The 19,488-nt window shown below is 47.2% G+C and overlaps 1 protein-coding gene across 10 annotated transcripts; it reads left to right on the plus strand.

The window, feature by feature from the left end:
- The first annotated feature begins 4,334 nt into the window (after window positions 1-4,334).
- On the plus strand, window positions 4,335-19,462 carry RMDN3 (regulator of microtubule dynamics 3). 10 transcript variants are annotated; one of them, XM_040226914.1, is made up of 13 exons: window positions 4,335-4,420; window positions 4,813-5,006; window positions 6,885-7,074; window positions 7,475-7,633; window positions 11,623-11,911; window positions 12,912-13,014; window positions 15,958-16,018; window positions 17,254-17,329; window positions 17,491-17,568; window positions 17,798-17,896; window positions 18,169-18,222; window positions 18,355-18,435; window positions 18,737-19,462. In XM_040226914.1, exons 2-13 carry the CDS (start codon window positions 4,820-4,822, stop codon window positions 18,788-18,790), a joined length of 1,431 nt encoding a protein of 476 aa, XP_040082848.1. In that variant the 5' UTR covers window positions 4,335-4,420; window positions 4,813-4,819; the 3' UTR covers window positions 18,791-19,462. The 10 variants fall into 10 exon arrangements, with proteins under 10 accessions (XP_040082848.1, XP_040082854.1, XP_040082849.1 ...); XM_040226920.1 differs by having other exon boundaries at window positions 7,490-7,633; XM_040226915.1 differs by having other exon boundaries at window positions 4,368-4,438.
- Window positions 19,463-19,488: the final 26 nt, after the last annotated feature.

Genomic DNA, 19,488 nt, shown 5'->3' on the forward strand with positions numbered 1-19,488 from the left:
CACCAAACCTCTCATCGATAAACCTAGGAAAACTCACTGACTGCATCAAGAATATGAAAAAGAATACTCATAACAGCACTGTTTGTAATTAGCAAAAAACTGGAAACAGTCTTTATTGCCATCTGAAGTAGAACAAGTTTTTGCTTGATTCATACAATGGAAACTATAGCAATAAAAATGAATGAAAAAGCAAATATTGGGGAAAATACAGAATAATTCTATTTACCTAAAGCTCACAAACATGCAAAAATAAACAATTTGAAGGAAATGATAAATGTAATATTCAGGGTAGTGTTTACCTCTGAGAGAAGAGAAAGGGATAGAGCAGAGACAGAGATGCAGGATTCTTAAAAGACAAAAGTGATGTTCTCCTTCTTACACTAGGATGTGGGTGCAGAGGATTATAAATGTGCTCAGTTTCTATACATATAAGTATTATTTTGTAGCCATTAAATATTTTGTAAGAACAATCCTTTTTAAATGTCAAGTGTCTTAGAGGTAAGGCCATCATCCCAAGGCATATGTCACCTCTCTTGAAAGAGCCAAGTACATAAGGCTCTCATGTTCTGGGCAGAGACCAGAACAGGGATTTGCGGTGTGCTCTACTCTCTCAGGCTGGACTGTGGAGGGGTGGGGAGGAAACAGGAGGGCAGACTATCTCAGACTGCCAGGGATTTATTAAATTTGCAAAACTGGTCTGTAGATGCAGCATAAGATAGAGGGCTCCATCCAGAATCACCTACCCCACTGCTGATTGCCCTGTCAGAGGCATGTACACCAGATAACATCTTTAATATCCAGGCGGAAATGAATTCCCTTACTTGGTTTTCCCATCTGGCTTCACCTCTTGCCACAATCAGTTTATCTGGCAGATCTTCCTCCCATATAAAAGGAGGAGAAATTGTTCTTCTAAACAACTCAGCTTTTCATTATGAAAATCAAACTGTGTCCACAGGGTTAACAAAGGCTTATGACTAGCAAATTATTACCTTGTTTTACAGAACAATAGATAAGAAACAACTTGTTTAAAAACTCCCTCTGCTTGTAAACTCCCTTCACTGATTAAGCTAGCTTTAATTTGTGTTTTTTTTTTTTTTCTCTCTCTCTCTCTCTCTAATTTCATACCCTTCAAGCATCACATAGCCTGGGTAATATATCACAAGACTCCTTAACCACCCCTACAGATAACACCTTTGAAGTGTGGGTCGCTATAGCAACGGGAGCTCAAGTTGTTTCTTAGGAACTTGGAATCAGTTCATGTTCTGTTCAAGCTAGCTAAGACTGGTTGGGAACACTGACCCTAAAACTGGGCCCACACAGGTGTCCAGTGAATAGCCTTTTGACATAAGAGGGTCAAAACTCCACCATCAGATCATGCTAAGCGCCTGCATTTTTAAACATACATCCCATGAAGAAGTGTATAACCCAGATATGGCCACACAGAACACGATTTACCTTACCTTTCCCTATCTCTAATCACCTTCCCCCATGCCTAAGATCACCCTGTTTCTTTTTTTTTTTTTAAACTTTGGCTGTGCTAGCTCTTGTTGTGGCAGCTGGGATTCTCCAGTTGTGATTAGAGGGGCTTAGTTGCTCCCCAGCATGTGGAATCTTGGTTCACCGACCAGGGATTAAATCCATGTCCCCATCATTGGAAGGCGGATTCTTAACACTGTACCAACAGGGAAGTCCCCCACCCTGTTTCTTTATATCAGAAGCCTTCAGAGAGGCGGATCTGAGATTTGTTCTCCTGTCTCCTGGCTTGGCTGCCTTGTTAATGAATTCTTTTTCTGCTGCAAACCTCTGTGTCTTAGCATTTGACTTGCCATGTTTTGAGCAAATAAATCTGGTTTGGTAACAAAAGCATTATCAGCGTGGCAGGGGCTGGATATTGGTCATTCTTTATTTCCTTCCTTCCTCCATGCAGCTTTTATGGATGTTCTTTGCGTTAGAGCTTGCTAGGCATAGGGAATGGATCAGGCATGAACTCCATCCTAGAAGAGGAAGCAGTCCAGTGGGTAGAGAGTCTAGAAAGCAAATATTTATGGAACCAATTGTAGTAGAGGTAACCAGGCCTCAAAGACAAAGAAAGAACATATTAATTCCACTAGGAAATTAATTGATTAAACAGGTGTTTATTCCCTCCAAAGCAAAAATATTGTTTTTTTATTACAAAAGAAATACATGCTTATTTCAGAAAAATGAGGAAAAATATGGAAAAGATATTAAAAGCATTCCTTTCTCACCACCAAGACAACATACTTAATCTCTTAGTGTATCTCAAGAGGTACTAATACTAATAAAACTGAATCCTTAAAAAAAGTAGCTGGAAAAAAAAATCAGTAGCAGATATTGGTGAAGTTTTTTATTTAAAGGCCTTCACCACAGCCTCTGGAATTTTTTAAAATTTTATTAATTTTATTTATTTTTGGCTACACTGGGTCTTCATTGCTTTGTGAGGGCTTTCGCTAGTTGTAGTTAGCAGGAGCTGTTCTCTAGTGCAGGCTCAGTAGTTGTTGCACAGGGTTTGGCTGCTCTGCGGCATGTGGAATCTTCCTGGACCAGGAATTGAACCCATGTCTCCTGCATTGGCAGGCGGATTCTTAACCACTGGCCCACTTAAGGAAGTCCCAAATGTACTGCTATATGTGTAAAATATCTCACAATTAAAAAGTAAATAAATATAATATCTAATCAAGGATTTAGGAGGACTGGTTTAGATATTTTGACTCCCACTAAACTAAAATTTAACTTTTAAGAAATGCTGACAATAAAATTAGAACCATAATCCATAAAAAAATCTTGTCTTTAATTTTTTTCAAACATTTATTTATTTATTATTTTTGGTTGCATCTTGTCTTAACTGGGGATCTTTCCTTAAGATGCATGGGCTCTGTAGTTTTGGTGTGCAGGCTTAGTTGCCCTGAAGGCATGTGGGATCTTAAGATGTTCCCTGGCCAGGGATGGAACCTATGTCTCCTGCACTGGAAGGCAGATTCTTAATCACTGGACCACCAGGGAAGTCCCTATGTGTTGTTTGCTTTTTAAGTAATTAATTAATTTTTGACCTATACTGCAGGGCTTGTGGGATCTTAGTTCCCCGTCCCCCTGTCCAGGTGTAGAACCTGAGCCCCCAGCAGTGGAAGCACAGAGTCCTAACAACTGGACTGCAGGTGATTCTCTTCTTTTTAGTTTCTAAAACTACAAGTTGCATAAAATCACAGGAGTAAAATAGATTTATAAAAGTACAGGTCACAGGTGGTAGAAAAAAATGATTAAAATCTGAAATGCTATCAACCAATTTAAGCAATCAGAGATCAACCCAAGTTTCAGCCTCATACAAACATTTAAAATGTTATCCTTAGAGGAATGAATTTAATGAATTTAATTTTCATTCTGGATATTAAAAACAGTTTTTATAAGCCTGTCCTGTTTAATGTTACAACGACAATTTAAGGTTTAAGATTTTTTTTTAAATGATGGGATGTGCATCTACAGTGTAAGTTTTTCAGATGTCAACTGGCAGAAGCTGGCCCTGGGGACTCAGGGCCTGTTATGGATAACCAACAACTTACCTGTTTTAACTTGATTTGCCAAAGGCACTATTGTGTTGAGCTTAGTAAATGATGTGAGTAAAAATACGTAAACAAATCGAGCTGAAATCAAATAAAGTCTGAGTTTTGACCGAGGGTCAAGGAAAGATGGAGAGGGGTGGCGTTTTCCAGGTAGGGGTTCAAGACAGAAAGAGGAGTAGTGGAAAAGGTAGAAACACTGGGTATGCGGAGCATATTCCGGGAACACTAAGTAATTTGGTGTGATTGAGGGGAAATGGAAACTCAGCTGTAACCTGGTGTGATTGGAGGGAAATGGAACCTCAGCTGGCCAGACCATGGAGTTACTGGTCTGAGCATCCACTCCAGGGAGTCTCTCAGCTTTCCCCCGTTTGTGCGTGCTAAGTCGCTCAGTCGTGTCTGATTCTGTGCGACACTATGGGGTGTAGCCCGCCAGGCTCCTCTGTCCATGGGATTCTTCAGGCAAGAATACTGGAGTGGATTGCCATGCCCTCCTCCAGGGGATCTTCCTGACCCAGGGATCGAACCCGCGTCTCTTACATCTCCTGCATTAGCAGGCAGGTTTTTTATAACACTAGCGGCGCCAGCTGGGAAGCCCTGTCCACCTTTTCTCGGCTTCTAACCCACTCTCGGTTCGCCTTTCCAGATCTCTGCTGGCTCCGCCCCTCTGGTAGTGCCTGTGGCCCCGGCCCCTAGAAAAAAACCTGGCCACGAGGTGGAGTCTCGAAGGTCTGCTCACCTCCCCCCCCGCCTTCTTATAGGCGCGTGAGGCTGCTAGTTGGCACCGTTTGATGACGTCACGGTCATTGACAGAGAAGCCGCGGCCTTCGCCACAGTAGCTAGCGGTAGTAAGAGTCTGAGTTGAGGTCCAGACAGGCTGGGGCGCCTTCAAAGGGCTCGGCGGGAAGGGCAGGGGTTTGGAGCCAGGGCGGCGGGTTTGTGGTCTGCAGTGTCGTGAGGCTGGGGGAGGAGTTTGGAAGCCCATCGACCTGACTCCGGTATCAGGGTTAGGGGGCGTGTTGGAGGGGAGGCTGCGAAGGGCCGGGTGGGCGGCGTGGTAGTCAGGCCTGGGGGCTAGCAGAAACCTTAAGGTCGGGACTAGGGTGAGGGTGGCCAATGCTCGGGGTCTGGGCAGGGAGATTATCTTCAAGGGTTCGGCTTTGGCGATGCGTGGACCACACTCACGAATCCCTCTCCCTTCCTTCGCCCGCTTGCTCCTGGTGGCTCACGCGGGCTGCAGGTGCAGCATGTCTGGTCTGGGGACCTTGGGGGGCGCCCGCGCCGGGCTAGGACTGTTGCTGGGCACCGCCGCGGGCCTTGGATTCCTGTGCGCCCTTTACAGCCAGCGGTGGAAACGGACCCAGCGCCGCGGCCAGAGCCAGAGTCGGTCCAACTCTCTGGACTCCACGCAGACTTCAGAGCCTGGACGCCAAGGTAGGAGCGGGGCTATTGAGGGGTGGGCTTGGGGTCGGGGCTGCTTGTAGCAGAACCTGCGGGACAGGACAACAGAGGAAAAATTAGGGGAGTGGGTGCGGGGCCCAAGAGTTTCAAGTTTGGGGAAAGTTTATCGAAAAGGAAAAGCAGTCTTCCTCTTCTGTCGTCTTTTTCCTGTAATCCCAGGAAAGTATATAGTGGAAAGGCTTAGCTTTCACTTTTAGTTCTGGCCGCAGAAGTGCTGTGTATGTGTATGTATTAAAGTTACTTGCTTAGCGAGGTTGAGGTGTTTAATAAGTAGAGGAAAGGTCCAAAAGAAAGTAAAAAGAAAATAGTCTTGGAGGAATTAAAATTTTTTGAGGCTTATGTATTAAATTAGGTTAACATTAACATTCGAAGACACCTTGGAAACTATATAGTTCAAGTTTGTTTTTTTTTTAATCCTTATGCGTAAGTTGGGATTGAAAAAACTTGTGTAACTTTCCCGAGGCTGTCACAGAGCAAGTAAGTGGCAGGATTGGGCCTGGTCACCTGGTCCTGTAGACTTCCCACAGCATGGGGCCGGGAGTGCACTTACTGCAGTTGAAGCTGAATATGTCTGGGAGCCAGCCACAGATGGTTAGTACTTTCAGTTTTGGAAAACTTTAATGTTAACCCATTAGAGCAAAGCATCTAGGGCTCGTCCAGACCACTCCCCTCATGTGTGTGTGATAGAAGAGCATTCAAGTCATCTCATCTCATGTTCATTGGGAACACATTTCCTCTGATGACCAAATGCCAGATGGTTCGGAAAAGTTAGTTTTTGAAGTTTTAAGAGTTTTCACCTTAGCTTGCAATTGTTTGTCAGCATTTTAAGCTGGTAGTAACATAGCGCTGCAAGTGTGCTTGCCCTTCCTTTCTTTTCCTTGTATTTTATTTGTTGGTTTGTAATTTCTTAGCTGTAGTCTTTCTTCTACTGAGGTTGGGAGGTGGTAGCCACATTCCCAGGGATCTTTCTTGCTTTACATACTGGAACATTGTTGGGTCTGTACAGTAACAGGCTTTATTGTTACTAGATTTCCTTTAACAGCTTTATGCTTGCTTGGACTGTGGGTCCTGCCTTTCTGGTTTCTTTCCTGTTTTTACATTTCCCAGTCCGCTTGTCTTAGGTATCAGTTTTCTAGCGTTTTAGAATTTACTTAGAGCTCAATTCAGGGCTTGGCGATGATGTTTTTTCCCAGTGGGGTTTGGGTGGGTTTTTCCCGGTGTACCTTTTCTCTCAGTAACTGCCCCTGTTTACCTTGCCACTCTCTGATAATACTAAATGAAGCTCTTGAGAGGAAAGAGTGTTCTTTGCTATTCTTTGTGAAGTGCAAGATCAGAATTTGAGTGAGCTCAGTTTCAGTTTTGCTGTGTGGTAAGTATTGACTGCCTGGGATTTGGGCAGCAGGGCAGCTACCCTGCCTTCTAGATATCGCACTCTTGTGAGCATTCTACATTATCTGCCAAGGTGTACAGTGCTCATGAAGGCCCCTGGGTGCAAGGTTTTTGAAACAGAGGGCTCTTGTGGACTTTTTTGTTTTTTGTTTTTTTCCTTTGGCCATGCTTGCAAGATCTTAGTCCCCCAGCCAGGGATTGAACCTGGACCCTTGGTAGTGAAAGCATGGAGTCTTAGCCACTAAACCACCAGAGAGTTCCCTGGAGAGCTCTCATTTAAAGATTGGGACCTTGATTTTTTTTTTCCCCTAGTTTGTTACCTGGGACTTGTGAATATCTGAGCCTCAAAGATCTTTGTAAATTGAACTCCAGTGAGAAGTAAGAGTTCTTGAGTTCTGGGTGCAGGATCTTCTCGTCTCTCTAGCCCATGGGCATTGCTGTCTCCTGTCCTCTGTCCTCCAGTCAGGCCGTTGCGGGCAGTTCCGGGTGAGGCTGGCGATGCTGCAGTGCTGCCAAGCCTTCCACGAGGACAGGAGGTGGTACTGGACCGCTTGGAGTTCGTGCTGACTAGCCTGGTGGCGCTGCGGCGGGAGGTAGAAGAGCTGAGGAGCAGCCTGCAGGGGCTTGCTGGGCAGATTGTGGGGGAGGTCCGGTGAGTACTGCAGCCTTCCCTCCTGCCTTGGCCCCTGCACTCTAGCTTTTACCTGCCCCGACAGCTTTCTCAGCCTTTGCTGTCTGTTTGTAAGGACACAGCCAGTTTTCTGGCTTCTCACCTCACTGGCAGGGAAGTCGTGTGCTTGATTCCTTGCCTTGCCTGAGTTCTTGCTGCCTTTGGGCCCTCGGGGTCTGTTGCAGCAGGTGAAATACTTTGTCCTGTTTAACCTGGTTTGCTCTGTAGGCTCGGTCCCACCAGCTGCCCGTCTTGCTCTCCTGAGGGCAGAGACCCCGGAGTTTCTCTGCTTTGGGCCCTTTAATGAGCAGCAGTAGTAAGAGGCTCCCTCGTGGTGAGGGGAAAGGCAGGCTGGAAGGGCCTAATGGCACCCTCTGGAAAGGAGCTTACTTTTCAGATCGCATATGGAAGAGAACCAGAAAGTGGCTCGGCGGCGAAGGTTCCCACTTGCCCGGGAGAGGAGTGACTCTACCGGCTCCAGCTCTGTCTACTTCACAGCCGCCTCGGGAGCCATGTTCACGGATGCTGAGAGTGAAGGCGGGTGAGTCATCTCTCCTGGAGACAGCTGTGGCTTCAGCCAGGTTACATTGTGTAAAAGTAATGTTTAGAATGAAAAATTCACACCAAGCTGCTGTAAATAATTTTTAGAACAAGGTAAGGATATAAACGAATGAAATACAAAACAGTTGAAATAAGAAAAGCCATCCACCACATGTCATCCTGACAGATGGAAGTGTTTAACAGCAGCTAAGTGTTTGCATGTTGTTTTTCTCAGAGTAGGTTTGCTTTTTACCTAGTTATTAGATCCTTTATTTTTGTTTTATTGTAACGTCGGTTGGGTGGTTTCCTGTTATCAGGAGGACTTTGTAAGCTTTCCCTCCCTCGAAAAGTTCTCTTCCCACGGGGAGATCTGCTTGTGTGTCCTCGCCCTCTTCACAGGTGGGCAGTGACTCACCTGAGTAACTGGTGGGCCAGCAGGTCTGGCCGTGGGCCTTACTGTGAGACAGGGCTGCAGGCAGGAGTCTGGTGGTCAGACTCCAGGTTGGTCAGGCTGAGGGCTTTTTGGTTTTAAACCACTGGTGCCATTTTGAAACCTGTGTCCCACGGATGGAGTCTGAATGAACATCTTTGTTGCAGTGCTGTTAATAGCAGCATCTGCCCTTGTCTGCTTCGAGGCCCAGTCATCCAGGTGGCCCATGTGAGGTCTAGAGGCTGGTCTCTCTTTGTGGCTTTTGCTGACCTTTTTTCCTTTTCAAGGAAGAGGCTGGTGAAGTGAGCAGTCGGGCCTGTCCTGTCAGGGCAAAATGACTGGTGTAGCTACAGACTTGCACATGGAAACGAGAAGCTAAACCATTCTTTCATGATGATCTTTGCAGCATGCCCCTCTTCAGCTGAAACACTCATAATATTAACCAGTTTATTCCTCTTTGTGACAGACATGGTAGAAAGCACTTCAGAGCTATTTCCTCAGTCTCACGAGAGAGGGGAGCATCTCTAAGCAACCCAAGGAAGCCAGTTACTTGACATTTGAACTTTATGAGTATGGAACATAAGGACAGGTCACAGCTCTGCCCAAGACTAGGTTAATAGAACTCAGAGCCCTTCATGATGATTTTAAGAAATTGTACAAGCTTCTGGGGGCAGCACGAGCCAGAGTGATTAACCAGGGAAGTTTATGGGTGCTTCATAGCTTGGGGTGCTCACTGGGGCTCCCAAAGCCATACAGGGCTGGACAGGGCTGCCAGCGGCCTGTGGCAGCTGGAGAGAAAGGGTGGCTTCCTTAATAGCAGCTCCAGCAGGCTCAGCCTTGTGACCGACCCTGTGGCACGTGGGAGCCGATGGCCGTGCATGGTGTAAGACTGCTTTAGCCGGCTGCGGTCTGGAGCGGTGGCCGTGGTGAGTCATTCATCTGGTCCTGGTCAAGGGAGAGGAGACCAAGCCTTGGGGATGGCTTTAAACATGTTGGCCCTGGGGAAGGAGAGCTTCTTTGAGGGATGAAAGAGTAAGACTATTTGATGGGCAGTTCTGCTCCACTGAAAGCTGTGTTCTCTCTCGCTTTCTTCCAAATAAAACAGCTCCCAGGGCATCAGCTGAATGTGCCAGAGTCCGAATCACTGGGTGGGTTGGTGAGCTTGTTCCCAGAGCCTTGTTCCAAACGCAGCTTTACTTCCCTCCTTGCAAAACCCAACTCGCCCTAATACCAGCTCTCCTGGCGAACCTGCCCAGGCATTCCAGCCAGGAGCCACTGCTTGCAGCCTCATTGCCACTCCTCCTTGGGCGTTCGCTTATCACCTCGTTCCTCTTGGTCTTATCTTCCTCACCACTGTGGGGTCAGGGCCCAGGCCTGCTTGTCTTTGCCTCAGCTCAGCACCTCCTATGGGGCTTAGCAGTTGGAGGAAAGAAATGTAATTGCTGGGAGGGCTGTGTGTGTAAGAGTCCTTGATCCCTGACCGGGGGGCTCTCCTTAAGGAGCAGAGTTGGCCTCCTTGCCTCAAGGGTGCCTGGAGTCCTTGCTCCACAGTGGGAACAGTGTGTCTAGCCTGAGTGCACAGGACCAAAGGACCTTTTCAGAGGTCTGTACTCATCTCAAAAGCCCTGGGCATGTTGAACAAAAGGGCCACCCCTTTTTCTCTGGTGGATTTCACCAGCGACTGGGTGTGTGGTCCAAGAAGTGTAGGAGAATGCTGCGACACCAGCTCTCACTGGGTGGCAGCAAGGTCTACCGACCTTTTCCTTGCCCATGTGAGCTCCCTGGCCTTTAGGACCCAGGGGGATCACAGCACTGAAGGACCTTTCTCCTGGCTCAGTTCCTGGAGACTGCGCTCAGGCAGGATGAGAGAGGGGTCTCTCCCCATGTGCTGAGGCAGCCTTCAGCTGAGCCGGGAATGAGTGGGGTCTCCTCCTCTTTTTGCAACGTGAAGTGATGAGGCTCAAGCTTGCACCCCCCAAAATCCATTTACTCCTTTTGCCTCTGGGCCTGGTTGGGCTGAGTAGGGGCACTGGTAGCCACTGATTTGATTTTCTGGATGGGGCAGGTTATTGTCTAAGCCTAGGAGCCTAGGAGAGTTTCTCTAGGCTGCCCCTGCGTGGTCTTGCTCACCACCACCCAGGTTGGTTGTGAAATCTGATACCACTTTTCCTTGTCCCTTTAATTTCTAAAGATTTTACGGCAAATTGCTTGAGGGGGGAGATACTTATAGAATCTTTTTAAAAAGCAAGGTTAGGAAGGTTTTAAATACTTCACAGTTTCTTGTAATAGATGTTTCTGAAGCCCCGTTGTTAAATGCATCTGAAAGCTCCTCTATAAAGAAATAGGACGGATGGATTGGACCCCAGGTCTGGTTACTCACTTTCTCCCTCGTCCTTTCTGGCTTTCCAGATAAGGAGGACAGCACTTGGGCCTGCAGTAGTCAGCCCCCCTGACCTTAGGCTATCTTGTTGTGACTTTGTGTCTCTCCTTCAGGTCTGATTTGCTCCAGCCACAGGGATCCTACCTCTCAATTTCAGGACGGAGGAAGGCTTATCCTTAAGTGACTCAAGGATCTTCCCTGTGTCTTGGAACCTGCTAGCTCAGACAGAACCTGCTTTTCCTTCACTCAGCCTGGGGGTTCTTTGGTGTCTGGTTGTGACCCCTGGAAGCCTTATCTTCTGCTCTGCTCAGTTTTTGTCTGACTCAGTTGCCAGTTGGGGAAAACAGTATCATTAGCTGCTGGTGGAGGCAAAGATCCAAGAGAAACAGTGGATACAATCAGAGTAGGGCTCCCCAGGAGACAGTATGGCAGCCCCACAGACAGCTTCCTAAGGGATTGCTTGCATCTTCTGCCTTTCTTGCTTCCAGCTGCAGCCCTCCCCCGCTCCCCCCACCAGTTCCCAAGGTTTCCAAGGGCTACTTCTGTTGTGGTTGAGGTTTGGTTACTGACTTGGGACAGAGGTATACATTGAACTGACAAAGAAAATATGTATATCTGTGGCCACCCACTGCCACAGAGGCTGGCATCCACCCATGTTAGTTCTGGCAGGTGCATTTGGCTGATAAAGCAAAAATGATTGACAAACCCTTTCCCTCGTGAGCCATCGAGCTCCACCTACATCTTAAGGTTTTTATCTTAAACTTTTATTACTTATAAGAATATATGCTCCCTAAAGCAATCCCATTTAATACTAAAATAAAGGGGGGATATTAATTCCTCTGCCCTGAGAGGTCTACTGACATTTTGTTGATACCTTTCTAGGCTTTCTCTGTTTTCTGGCAGACGTGGTGGTAGCTAAGCAGGGGATTCTCATATCGGCCTCTGACTGTCACAAGGCCCCGAGTTGGTCACTCTTCCCTCCCAGATCATTTTCCCATGGTTCCCTAGGAAGCATTCTTTCAAGACTGAGTTCCCCCTCAGTGAGGGGCATGGCTCACGGTCAGTGCTGATGGCCGCAGCGCCGTGGAGAGCCCCTCTTTGTGGAGGAGGCTAGACCCGTGGTGATCTGAGGTTAAGTAATCCCCTCCCTTGACCTTGTCCCTTTGTTTCCCCACCACAGTTACACAACAGCCAATGCTGAGTCTGACTACGAGCGGGACTCTGAAAGGGAGAGTGACGGTGACGGTGAAGATGAAGTGAGCTGTGAGACCGTGAAGATGGGCAGAAAGGACTCCTTGGACCTAGAGGTGGAGGTGGCTTTGGGTCTGGTGCCTGAAGCCCTGGAGGCCGGAGGCTCCACTGGCCAGGAAGATGTGCTGCCGCTCCTGCAGCAGGCAGATGAGCTGCACCAGGGCAGTGAGCAGGGCAAGCGGGAGGGCTTCCAGCTGCTGCTCAACAACAAGCTGGCGGTGAGGCTCCGACGGCCCGTCTACCCTCCTTCCCCCTGCTCACGCCCACGAATGTCAATGACCCTGCCAGGTGACACGGGAAGGGAAATGAGGGTGACATGGCGAGTTTCTGCATCTACCCTCAGGGTCGTACACCGTTTTGCAGGGAGGTCGAATGCCGCCCCTAGGGGCCTGTGTACTCCCTGCCCCAGCGCTTCCTCCCCCACCACCCCCTGGGTAGTTGGCTCTGGTAGGGCAACTGCAAGAGCTCCTCTCAGCATAGGGAGAAACGTGGAAAGAACTGGAACTTTCCCCTTTGATTTCCCTGAGGCAGACCCACAGCTGCTTGCCCTATTTGAAGTTTTCATCACCAGTGACAAGTGTTTGGGTCACTCAATCACAATTCCCTTCTCAAGTTCACTGCCAGAATTTATGCGGAAAGACTGAAGGCAGGAGAAGGGGACGACAGCATGAGATAGTTTGGTTCGGTGGCATCACTGACTTGATGGACATGGCGTGCTGCAGTCCAGGGGGTCGCAGAGTTGGACGCGATTGAGCGATTGAAGTGAACTGAGCTATAAATGTCCTCAGTTAGCATTTCCCTTTTTGTGGGCCTTTCCACACTTTTTTTTTTTTTTAATTTATTTATTTTTAATTTTTACTTTACAATTCTGTATTGGTTTTGGCATAGATTGACATGAATCCACCACAGGTGTACATGCGTTCCCAAACATGAACCCCCCCTCCCAACCCCCTTTCCACACACTCTTGCTGTGACTCATTGCATGTTGGAGTTGGCCTTCCCTCCTCACAGCATTGGGAGGCTGGGATGCCCCCACTCTGTGGGTTGTGCAATCTACTGACTAGAGACAATGTCACCAGCTAACTGCAGGTGAGAGGCCATGTGGATGGCCTGATATGTGTTTACGACACACTCAAAGGTAGAGTGTGGGGAGGAGGTCAGGGCTCCAGTTCTCTGCAGCTGAGAGAAGGGGCCCTCATCCCTCTCTTTGGGTTGCAGCATGGAAGCCGGCAGGACTTTCTCTGGCGCCTGGCCCGGGCCTACAGTGACATGTGTGAGCTTGCCGAGGAGGCGAGTGAGAAGAGGTCCTATGCCCTAAGTGGTAAGTGCTGACAGCCTCCTGGTGCAACTGACTGATTCTGGGGGTGGAGCCAGCCCAGCGGCTTGGGGCCCAGGGGACCCACCAAGACGCAAGCTATCAGGGCAGCTGGGGCTCAGGTACTCACCAGGGACAGACTGGCTCCTGGAGACCCATTTCCTCCTGGAGACACAAAGCAGGCTCTGCTTTTCTGCATGGCATGGGGCTTGAGTCACACAGGCATATGTGACTGTAGTACAGCTGGCCTTGAACATTAGTGATTTGAGCAGCACAAGCACGCACCCATGGTTGCTTGGGCCTGAGGGTTTGTTGTTGCTAAGTTGTCTGACTCTGCAACTCCATGGACTAGCCTGGCAGGCTCCTGTCCGTTGGATTTCCCAGGCAAGAACACTGGAGTTGCAATGTTCTCCAGGAGATCTTTCCGACCCAAGGATTGAACCCTTGTCTCCTGCACTGGCAGACAGATTCTCTACTGGTGAGCCAGAGGGCTGACTATAAGTTACATGTGGATTTTTGACTGGGCAGAGGGCCAGTAACCCCTGCATTGTTCAGGGTCAATTGTAGTTGTTTTAGTAGCACTATTCTTTTCCTCATTCTTTAACTACAAAGGGCAAAACCTTTCTTAACCTGAGGAGGGTTTTTTTGCTGTTGTTGAAGAATCTAGTTTCAGTTATGGAGCCTGTGGGGCAGGTGTTTGTAATGAGTGGAGTACGTTCGGTGAGTGCCAGGAAGGAGTAGTTTGGGAGAATACCACTAGCCTACAAGTCCCTGGGGTCTACTCAGCCAACTCTGTTGTCGAAATCTGTCCCCAGGGCCATGTAGGGTGCATCTAACTTGTGCCAGGTTCACAGCCTGTCCTCGACTGTCGTGATTTTAAAGACTGGTTTTACGGGGAAGATGATGTGTCCTGCCTAGCTACACACCCTCTGAGTCAGGCACCATCAGTGGACTTCCACATCTCGCAGTTCAGTTATCTAATTAACTGAACTATCTGCCTCCCCACTTTTGTAAGTACAGCCTCCCAGACATTGAATTTTTGATAATGTAGAGTCTGACAGTACCTCAAGGTCATTATTCTATAAACTTGTAGAATTCTGCCAATACAGAAAAGTCAGTTGAGCTGAATGTTGGATCTTCAGAAAAATCCCTGGAAGTTGTAACTGAAGGTGCTTAATTACTGTCTGTTTCTTTTCAAAAGTTTCTGCTACCTCTTCTGGGTTTCAGGTGAGGATTCTAACCAGCATTTGGGGCTGGTGTCTGGACCCTTGGGGGCAACCACCACCTTTCCTTTTGATCATTTCTTAGTACTAACAGCCAGCATGAACCTTGGAGATGGGGCAGTGGTTAGAGGAGCAGCTATGCCCACACTGGTCTGGCTCCCTGTAGCACCCCCGACAAGTCTTCCTTCTGGAGGTCACGGGACTATGGAGAGACTTTGAAGGCTCTTCTCTGTGATTCCAGCTTTTTAGGACCATTGTTGGTGGATCTAAAGTTCATTTTGTGTTGCCTCTAGAAGCTGGACCGTCAGGAGGCTGCAGGAACTGGTTGCCTCATTCTTCACCATTATTTCCCTAGTGAGTGAGTGCTTTGAAGCAGGCAGAGTGAAGTCTCCTAAAAGATAGTGTCCCTCAGTGGTAGAGCCATATGGTTCTTCTGCTTGGATAGGGGAATTGTAGGGTTCTCAACTGTTCTCTTTAAATGTATTTGTTGCATATACAAAATTATACCACGATTACTATCACTTATACACAAGGCAACATTTCAGATTAGCCAGCCCATCACCTCAACACGTTACTTTTGTTCCATTCTGTGTTCCCTTTCAAGCCCTCACCATTGAAAATTTCTTTTTATTATTTCAAATTTTTATTATATAGTTGACTTAATGTTTCAGAGGTGTAGCAAAGTTATTCAGTTATACATAGATATACTTTGCAGATTCTTTTCCATTATAGGTTATTACAAGATATTCAATATAATTCTCTGTGCTACACAGTAAGTCCTTTATCTATTTAATATATAGTAGTGCATATCTGTTAATCTCAAATTCCAAATTTATCCCTCCCCTTTGGTAACTAGTGTTTTCTGAGTCTGTTTTGTAAATAAGTTCATTTGTATCATTTTTTTTTTGCATTAAAAAAATATATATTTCACACATAAGTGATGTATGGTATTTGTCTTTGTCTTACTTCACTTAGTATGATCTCTAGGTCTGTCCATGTTGCTAAAAATGGCATTATTTCATTCTCTTTTATGGAAGCCCTCTTGATTCTAATCAGATGTCCCATTTTGCAGTGTTCTCTTTTCTCCAATGTATAGGTGTAATGGTTCTCATCTGGAGGGCTCCAGCTCCTTGATGTTCTAGGGGACCCTTGTCAAGAGCCTGCATGTGTTTAGGCCTTGATTTCTGTTAGTTTTGGTGCCTGGAAAACTTGGGTAAGGACTACATGAAAGTCATCCTTGGTCAGACGCCAGGTCATTTGGCTCTAGTGAGGAGTTCTGGCCCAGAGCCATGGTTACTGTTCCTAGATCATGGTCCTCTTGAGAATTCGATCAAAGCTGTGGACTCTAAGAAAATGGACATACACCTAATATTTCAGTGGGATTTCATGGACACCCTAAGGCCTGTCCACAGACCCCAAATCAAAAACTCTCCAGGTGAGGATCTACTAGGGAAACTGATTGCTTTCGAGTCCTTTTACATTTGCAATGCTCTGAGCACGTCGGTGGGTGTTGTATAACTGGGACAGCTGATGACAGAGATAGGGAAAGCAAGGCCAAGCGGAAGTTATCCTTGAAAAGCTATTTGCAGCTCTTCACTCTGCTCAAGTGCATAACTATTTATAAGTCCTGCTTGGGTGGGAACTGTGAGAGCTAGAGCAGTCCATCCTCCCACAGCCTGGAAGGGTCACGGGAGCCCGAGTCAACTCTGGATCACCTGTCTTACAGGAAAAGAAGAAGCTGAGGTCGCTCTGGAGAAGGGGAATGAGAATGCGGAGTGTCATCAGTGGTAATAACACCCTGCAGGGGCCCAGAAAGAGCCAGCATGGGTTAGAGTGGAGCAGAGCCCTTTCTTTTCTCTCCCCTGGCCAAACAGGCATTTGCCAGAGACACCAGGAGAGGAAGCTCTGGCCTTTATTTTCTTATGTCCCATCCTTCCCCAAGCCAGGGACCCAGGGGAGTTTCCTTGGGGAAGTGCCTTGGAGTGAGACAAGGGAGAGTAGTACAGCTTCCTATTGAAACTTGGAGAAATGAGTAGCTTTGTTGTAAGTCATCCCTGGCTTCAACCTTGAGGCTCCTGGCTCCTCAGGGAGGTTGGGACATTGGCGGTTCCCCTCTCCCATACAAGCTCTTCATTCCCCTAGCTGTGATCCCTGGCTGGTGGCGGACTTTGGCTTCTTTGCTTTGCTGGCATGAGGAAACATAGATGTGAGCTCACCCCCAGGAAGTCTGGCAGTCAGTATTAGTCCACAAAAGCATCAGCCCTGTTTGTGATCTCATGTGGGCAAAGTCCTGCCACCTTGTGTGGGTCAGGGCCAACCTGCGGCCTGGAGGCCTGGTTCTAGCACCTCAGTTTTAGTCCAAGTGTTCCTTTTCCACCTCCCTGTTGCTTTCTGTAACTCTGCTCTCAGATTGTGAGCTGGAGAGGCCTTGTTTCCCCATCTGTTGCTGAAACTTTGCAGTGCCTCTTTTTAGATGCCAGGTCACTGTTTCTTAGACCTTTGTTTTTGAAGACAGAAAATGGGAAGCTGGATGGCTTTGCTCCCCTGGGAGGATGTGGAGGAGAGGGCTGAAATCGGAGGCCTTTTCTTCCTCTGCTTCTGTTGGTAATTCTAGAGTATACCCTTCCCAAACAGCTTCCGAGTAATGTACCAGTATGCTTGCCAGGCTAAGCAGACATAGTGTATTCACATTTCTTACACACTGATGCTGACTTTTAGAGACCTGCTTAAGTTTTTATGACAGCTATGGCTATACTGATCATGAGGGGACATTTGGATTGAGACCTTGTCTAAATTTTAAGTATAAAAGAGCCCACCTTTTTTGTACCCAGTGTACTTTGGGGAACTGTGAACCTATCACTGTATCTGCTAAAGAATATGAATTGGGACCACAGGTCTGTGAAAAGAGGAATTATGTACAGATGAAGTATTAGGCAGCGCCATCGGCCATGGGTGGGAAGCCCCTTCCTGGCAGGGATGGTCCTCAGTCCTGTGCCTGAGCCTGCCGCTGCTTCCCCCCTAGGTATGCAGTGCTTTGTGGTCAGCTGGCTGAGCATGAGGGCATCCAGAGGCGCATCCAGAGTGGCTTTAGCTTCAAGGTGAGAAAGGCTTCTCTTCCTTCCCTGGTGCTGGTCTAGTGCAGATTACCTGCTCCAACCTAGCTCTTTGTAAAGGTGTTCCTACCCTACAGCTCTGTGACTTGCCTTTCTTCCCTTAGTAACTGCTTTCTGATGTTAACTTGTTTATATTTCTGCTCTAGGAACATGTGGACAAAGCCATTGCTCTCAAGCCAGAAAACCCCATGGCTCACTTTCTCCTCGGCAGGTGGTGCTACCAGGTGAGCTAGACTTCAGGGCTTGACACAGGGGCCCCTCCTCAGACACTGATCACCTTGCAGGGAAGATCAGGGTCCTCAACATGGTCTGGCTTGTGTCGTTGCCTCCAAACAGTCATGGTAGTGGCGACTGGATGCAGTCCTATTTGGCCCCTTTTTCTCTCAGTAAAGAACATGCATTGTTCTTAAAGATACTTAAGTTTTTAGTTACCCCTTGATCTTTTGATGGCAGGTCTCTCACCTGAGCTGGCTAGAAAAAAAAACCGCAACAGCCTTGAGTGAAAGCCCCCTTGGTGCTACTGTGCAGGATGCCCTCTCCAGCTTCCTAAAGGTATCAGGGAGGGAGGGGGAGGGTGGACAGCAGCCAGAAAGGCCAGGGTGACCTTGTCTTCCCTAAGGACATTAGTATATTGGGAGGGGTTTCTGGTAGAGGGCAGTTTTACGTGTGCCTGTTCTGTGGAAGATGAGAAACCACGGGAAGGGCTTAATAAAAAAATGTAGACTCACTGAATCAATCGCCAGGTTGGATACTGGAACTCTAATAAACTTTAGCCTGACTTGGATTTCGGAACCTCTTACTGAAATGCATTCTCTGTTCTCTAGGCTGAAGAACTACAGCCAGGATTTTCCAAAGCAGGAAGGATATATATTTGTAAGGTAAACTCATCTGCCCATTTCAACATAGATGAAATATATGTATGTTGATATTTTTTCTTGAAAGCATACACTCATTCCCTTCTAGTCTTCTGGTGGTATTTCTCCGAGGTTTTCACTGTTGTCTCTTCTCAGTGCTACAAAGAACTAGGGAAAAACCCTGAAGCTAAACAGTGGATGAAGCTGGCCCTGGAGCTGCCAAATGTCACTAAAGAGGTAATACTTAAGAGCTTTTCTAACACAGGGTCCTTTCACTGAGTCATCATGTGACTTTTCAGGAAAGAATATCTTCCCGTGGTTCCTATTTCCCTCCAAAAGAGAGCTGCACTTTACATGTGGGCTTGTTCATATACATCTCACCTGGGGAGGAGACAGTTCGTAGGTTCCAGGTTGTCCTGGGAAGGTGGGAAAAAGACTGGTAATAGCAAGGAAGCAAAGGGCCCATTCTCAGGTACCCATGGTTTAGGAAATGGTGGCTTAGATTTAAAGTCCTAGTCTTATTCTCTTGTCTTCCTAGGATTCAGCTTTCCAGAAGGACCTGGAAGAATTGGAAGTAATTTTAGCAGAATAATCACATTTCAATGGGCTTCATGATTCGAGGAAGGAAAAAAATTAAGTCTTTTCCCCTTAGGTCCTGCTTAGATCAGGAAACTGAGCAAGACTGCTTAAGGGAGTGTCTTGACTCCTAGGTCTGACTGCTGCTTGCTACAATTCCCCAATTTCTTCCTACTGGTTAATTTATTCTAATCCCTTACCTAATCTGAAATTGGGGAAGTACTTGAGACCTGGGTTTCTATTACTTTTTCCATAAAGTGAGTTCTCAAAAAATCAAGACTAGTATACACCTGCCCTAGGGTAGAGTGTGGATAAAACACTGAAGGCTGCCTTTCAACTGCTGCTGAGGTGGATGAACTCCAAAGAGCTATAGGAACAAACACAGAATGTGTACTCTCTAATCTTTTTCACTGATTAATATTCAGAACCAAAGTGTATAGTCCTAAGATCACACACCCCAACCTACCAGGGCAGAAGGTCGGGGAGTCCATGGGTATTGCCTCTGCTCAATCTATCATGTGGATCGTAACTGTACTCCTGGGCTGAGGGCTGGACCACCTGACTTCCAGAGTCCTGGCAGCTTTTGGAATAGCAGTGCATAAGGCTTATGACTGAAAATGATGATCTGAAGAGTTGCCTGGAATATATTTTGGTACAAACTTGAAATAAATCCAACATTTAAACTTAACTAGAAGTGATTATAATCCCCTTTCT

Source organism: Oryx dammah, unplaced genomic scaffold, assembly GCF_014754425.2.
Source record: "Oryx dammah isolate SB20612 unplaced genomic scaffold, SCBI_Odam_1.1 HiC_scaffold_26, whole genome shotgun sequence".
In the NCBI taxonomy this organism is placed as follows: Eukaryota; Metazoa; Chordata; class Mammalia; order Artiodactyla; family Bovidae; genus Oryx; species Oryx dammah.

What these genes read in the sequence shown, in the direction of transcription:
- RMDN3 (XM_040226914.1), top strand. Translation starts at nt 4,820, where the DNA reads ATGTCTGGTCTGGGGACCTTGGGGGGCGCCCGCGCCGGGCTAGGACTG. An exon ending in GAGGTCCTATGCCCTAAGTG is followed by an intron (nt 13,015 to 15,957) that starts GTAAGTGCTGAC and finishes CCTGTCTTACAG; the next exon opens with GAAAAGAAGAAGCTGAGGTC. An exon ending in AATGCGGAGTGTCATCAGTG is followed by an intron (nt 16,019 to 17,253) that starts GTAATAACACCC and finishes CTTCCCCCCTAG; the next exon opens with GTATGCAGTGCTTTGTGGTC.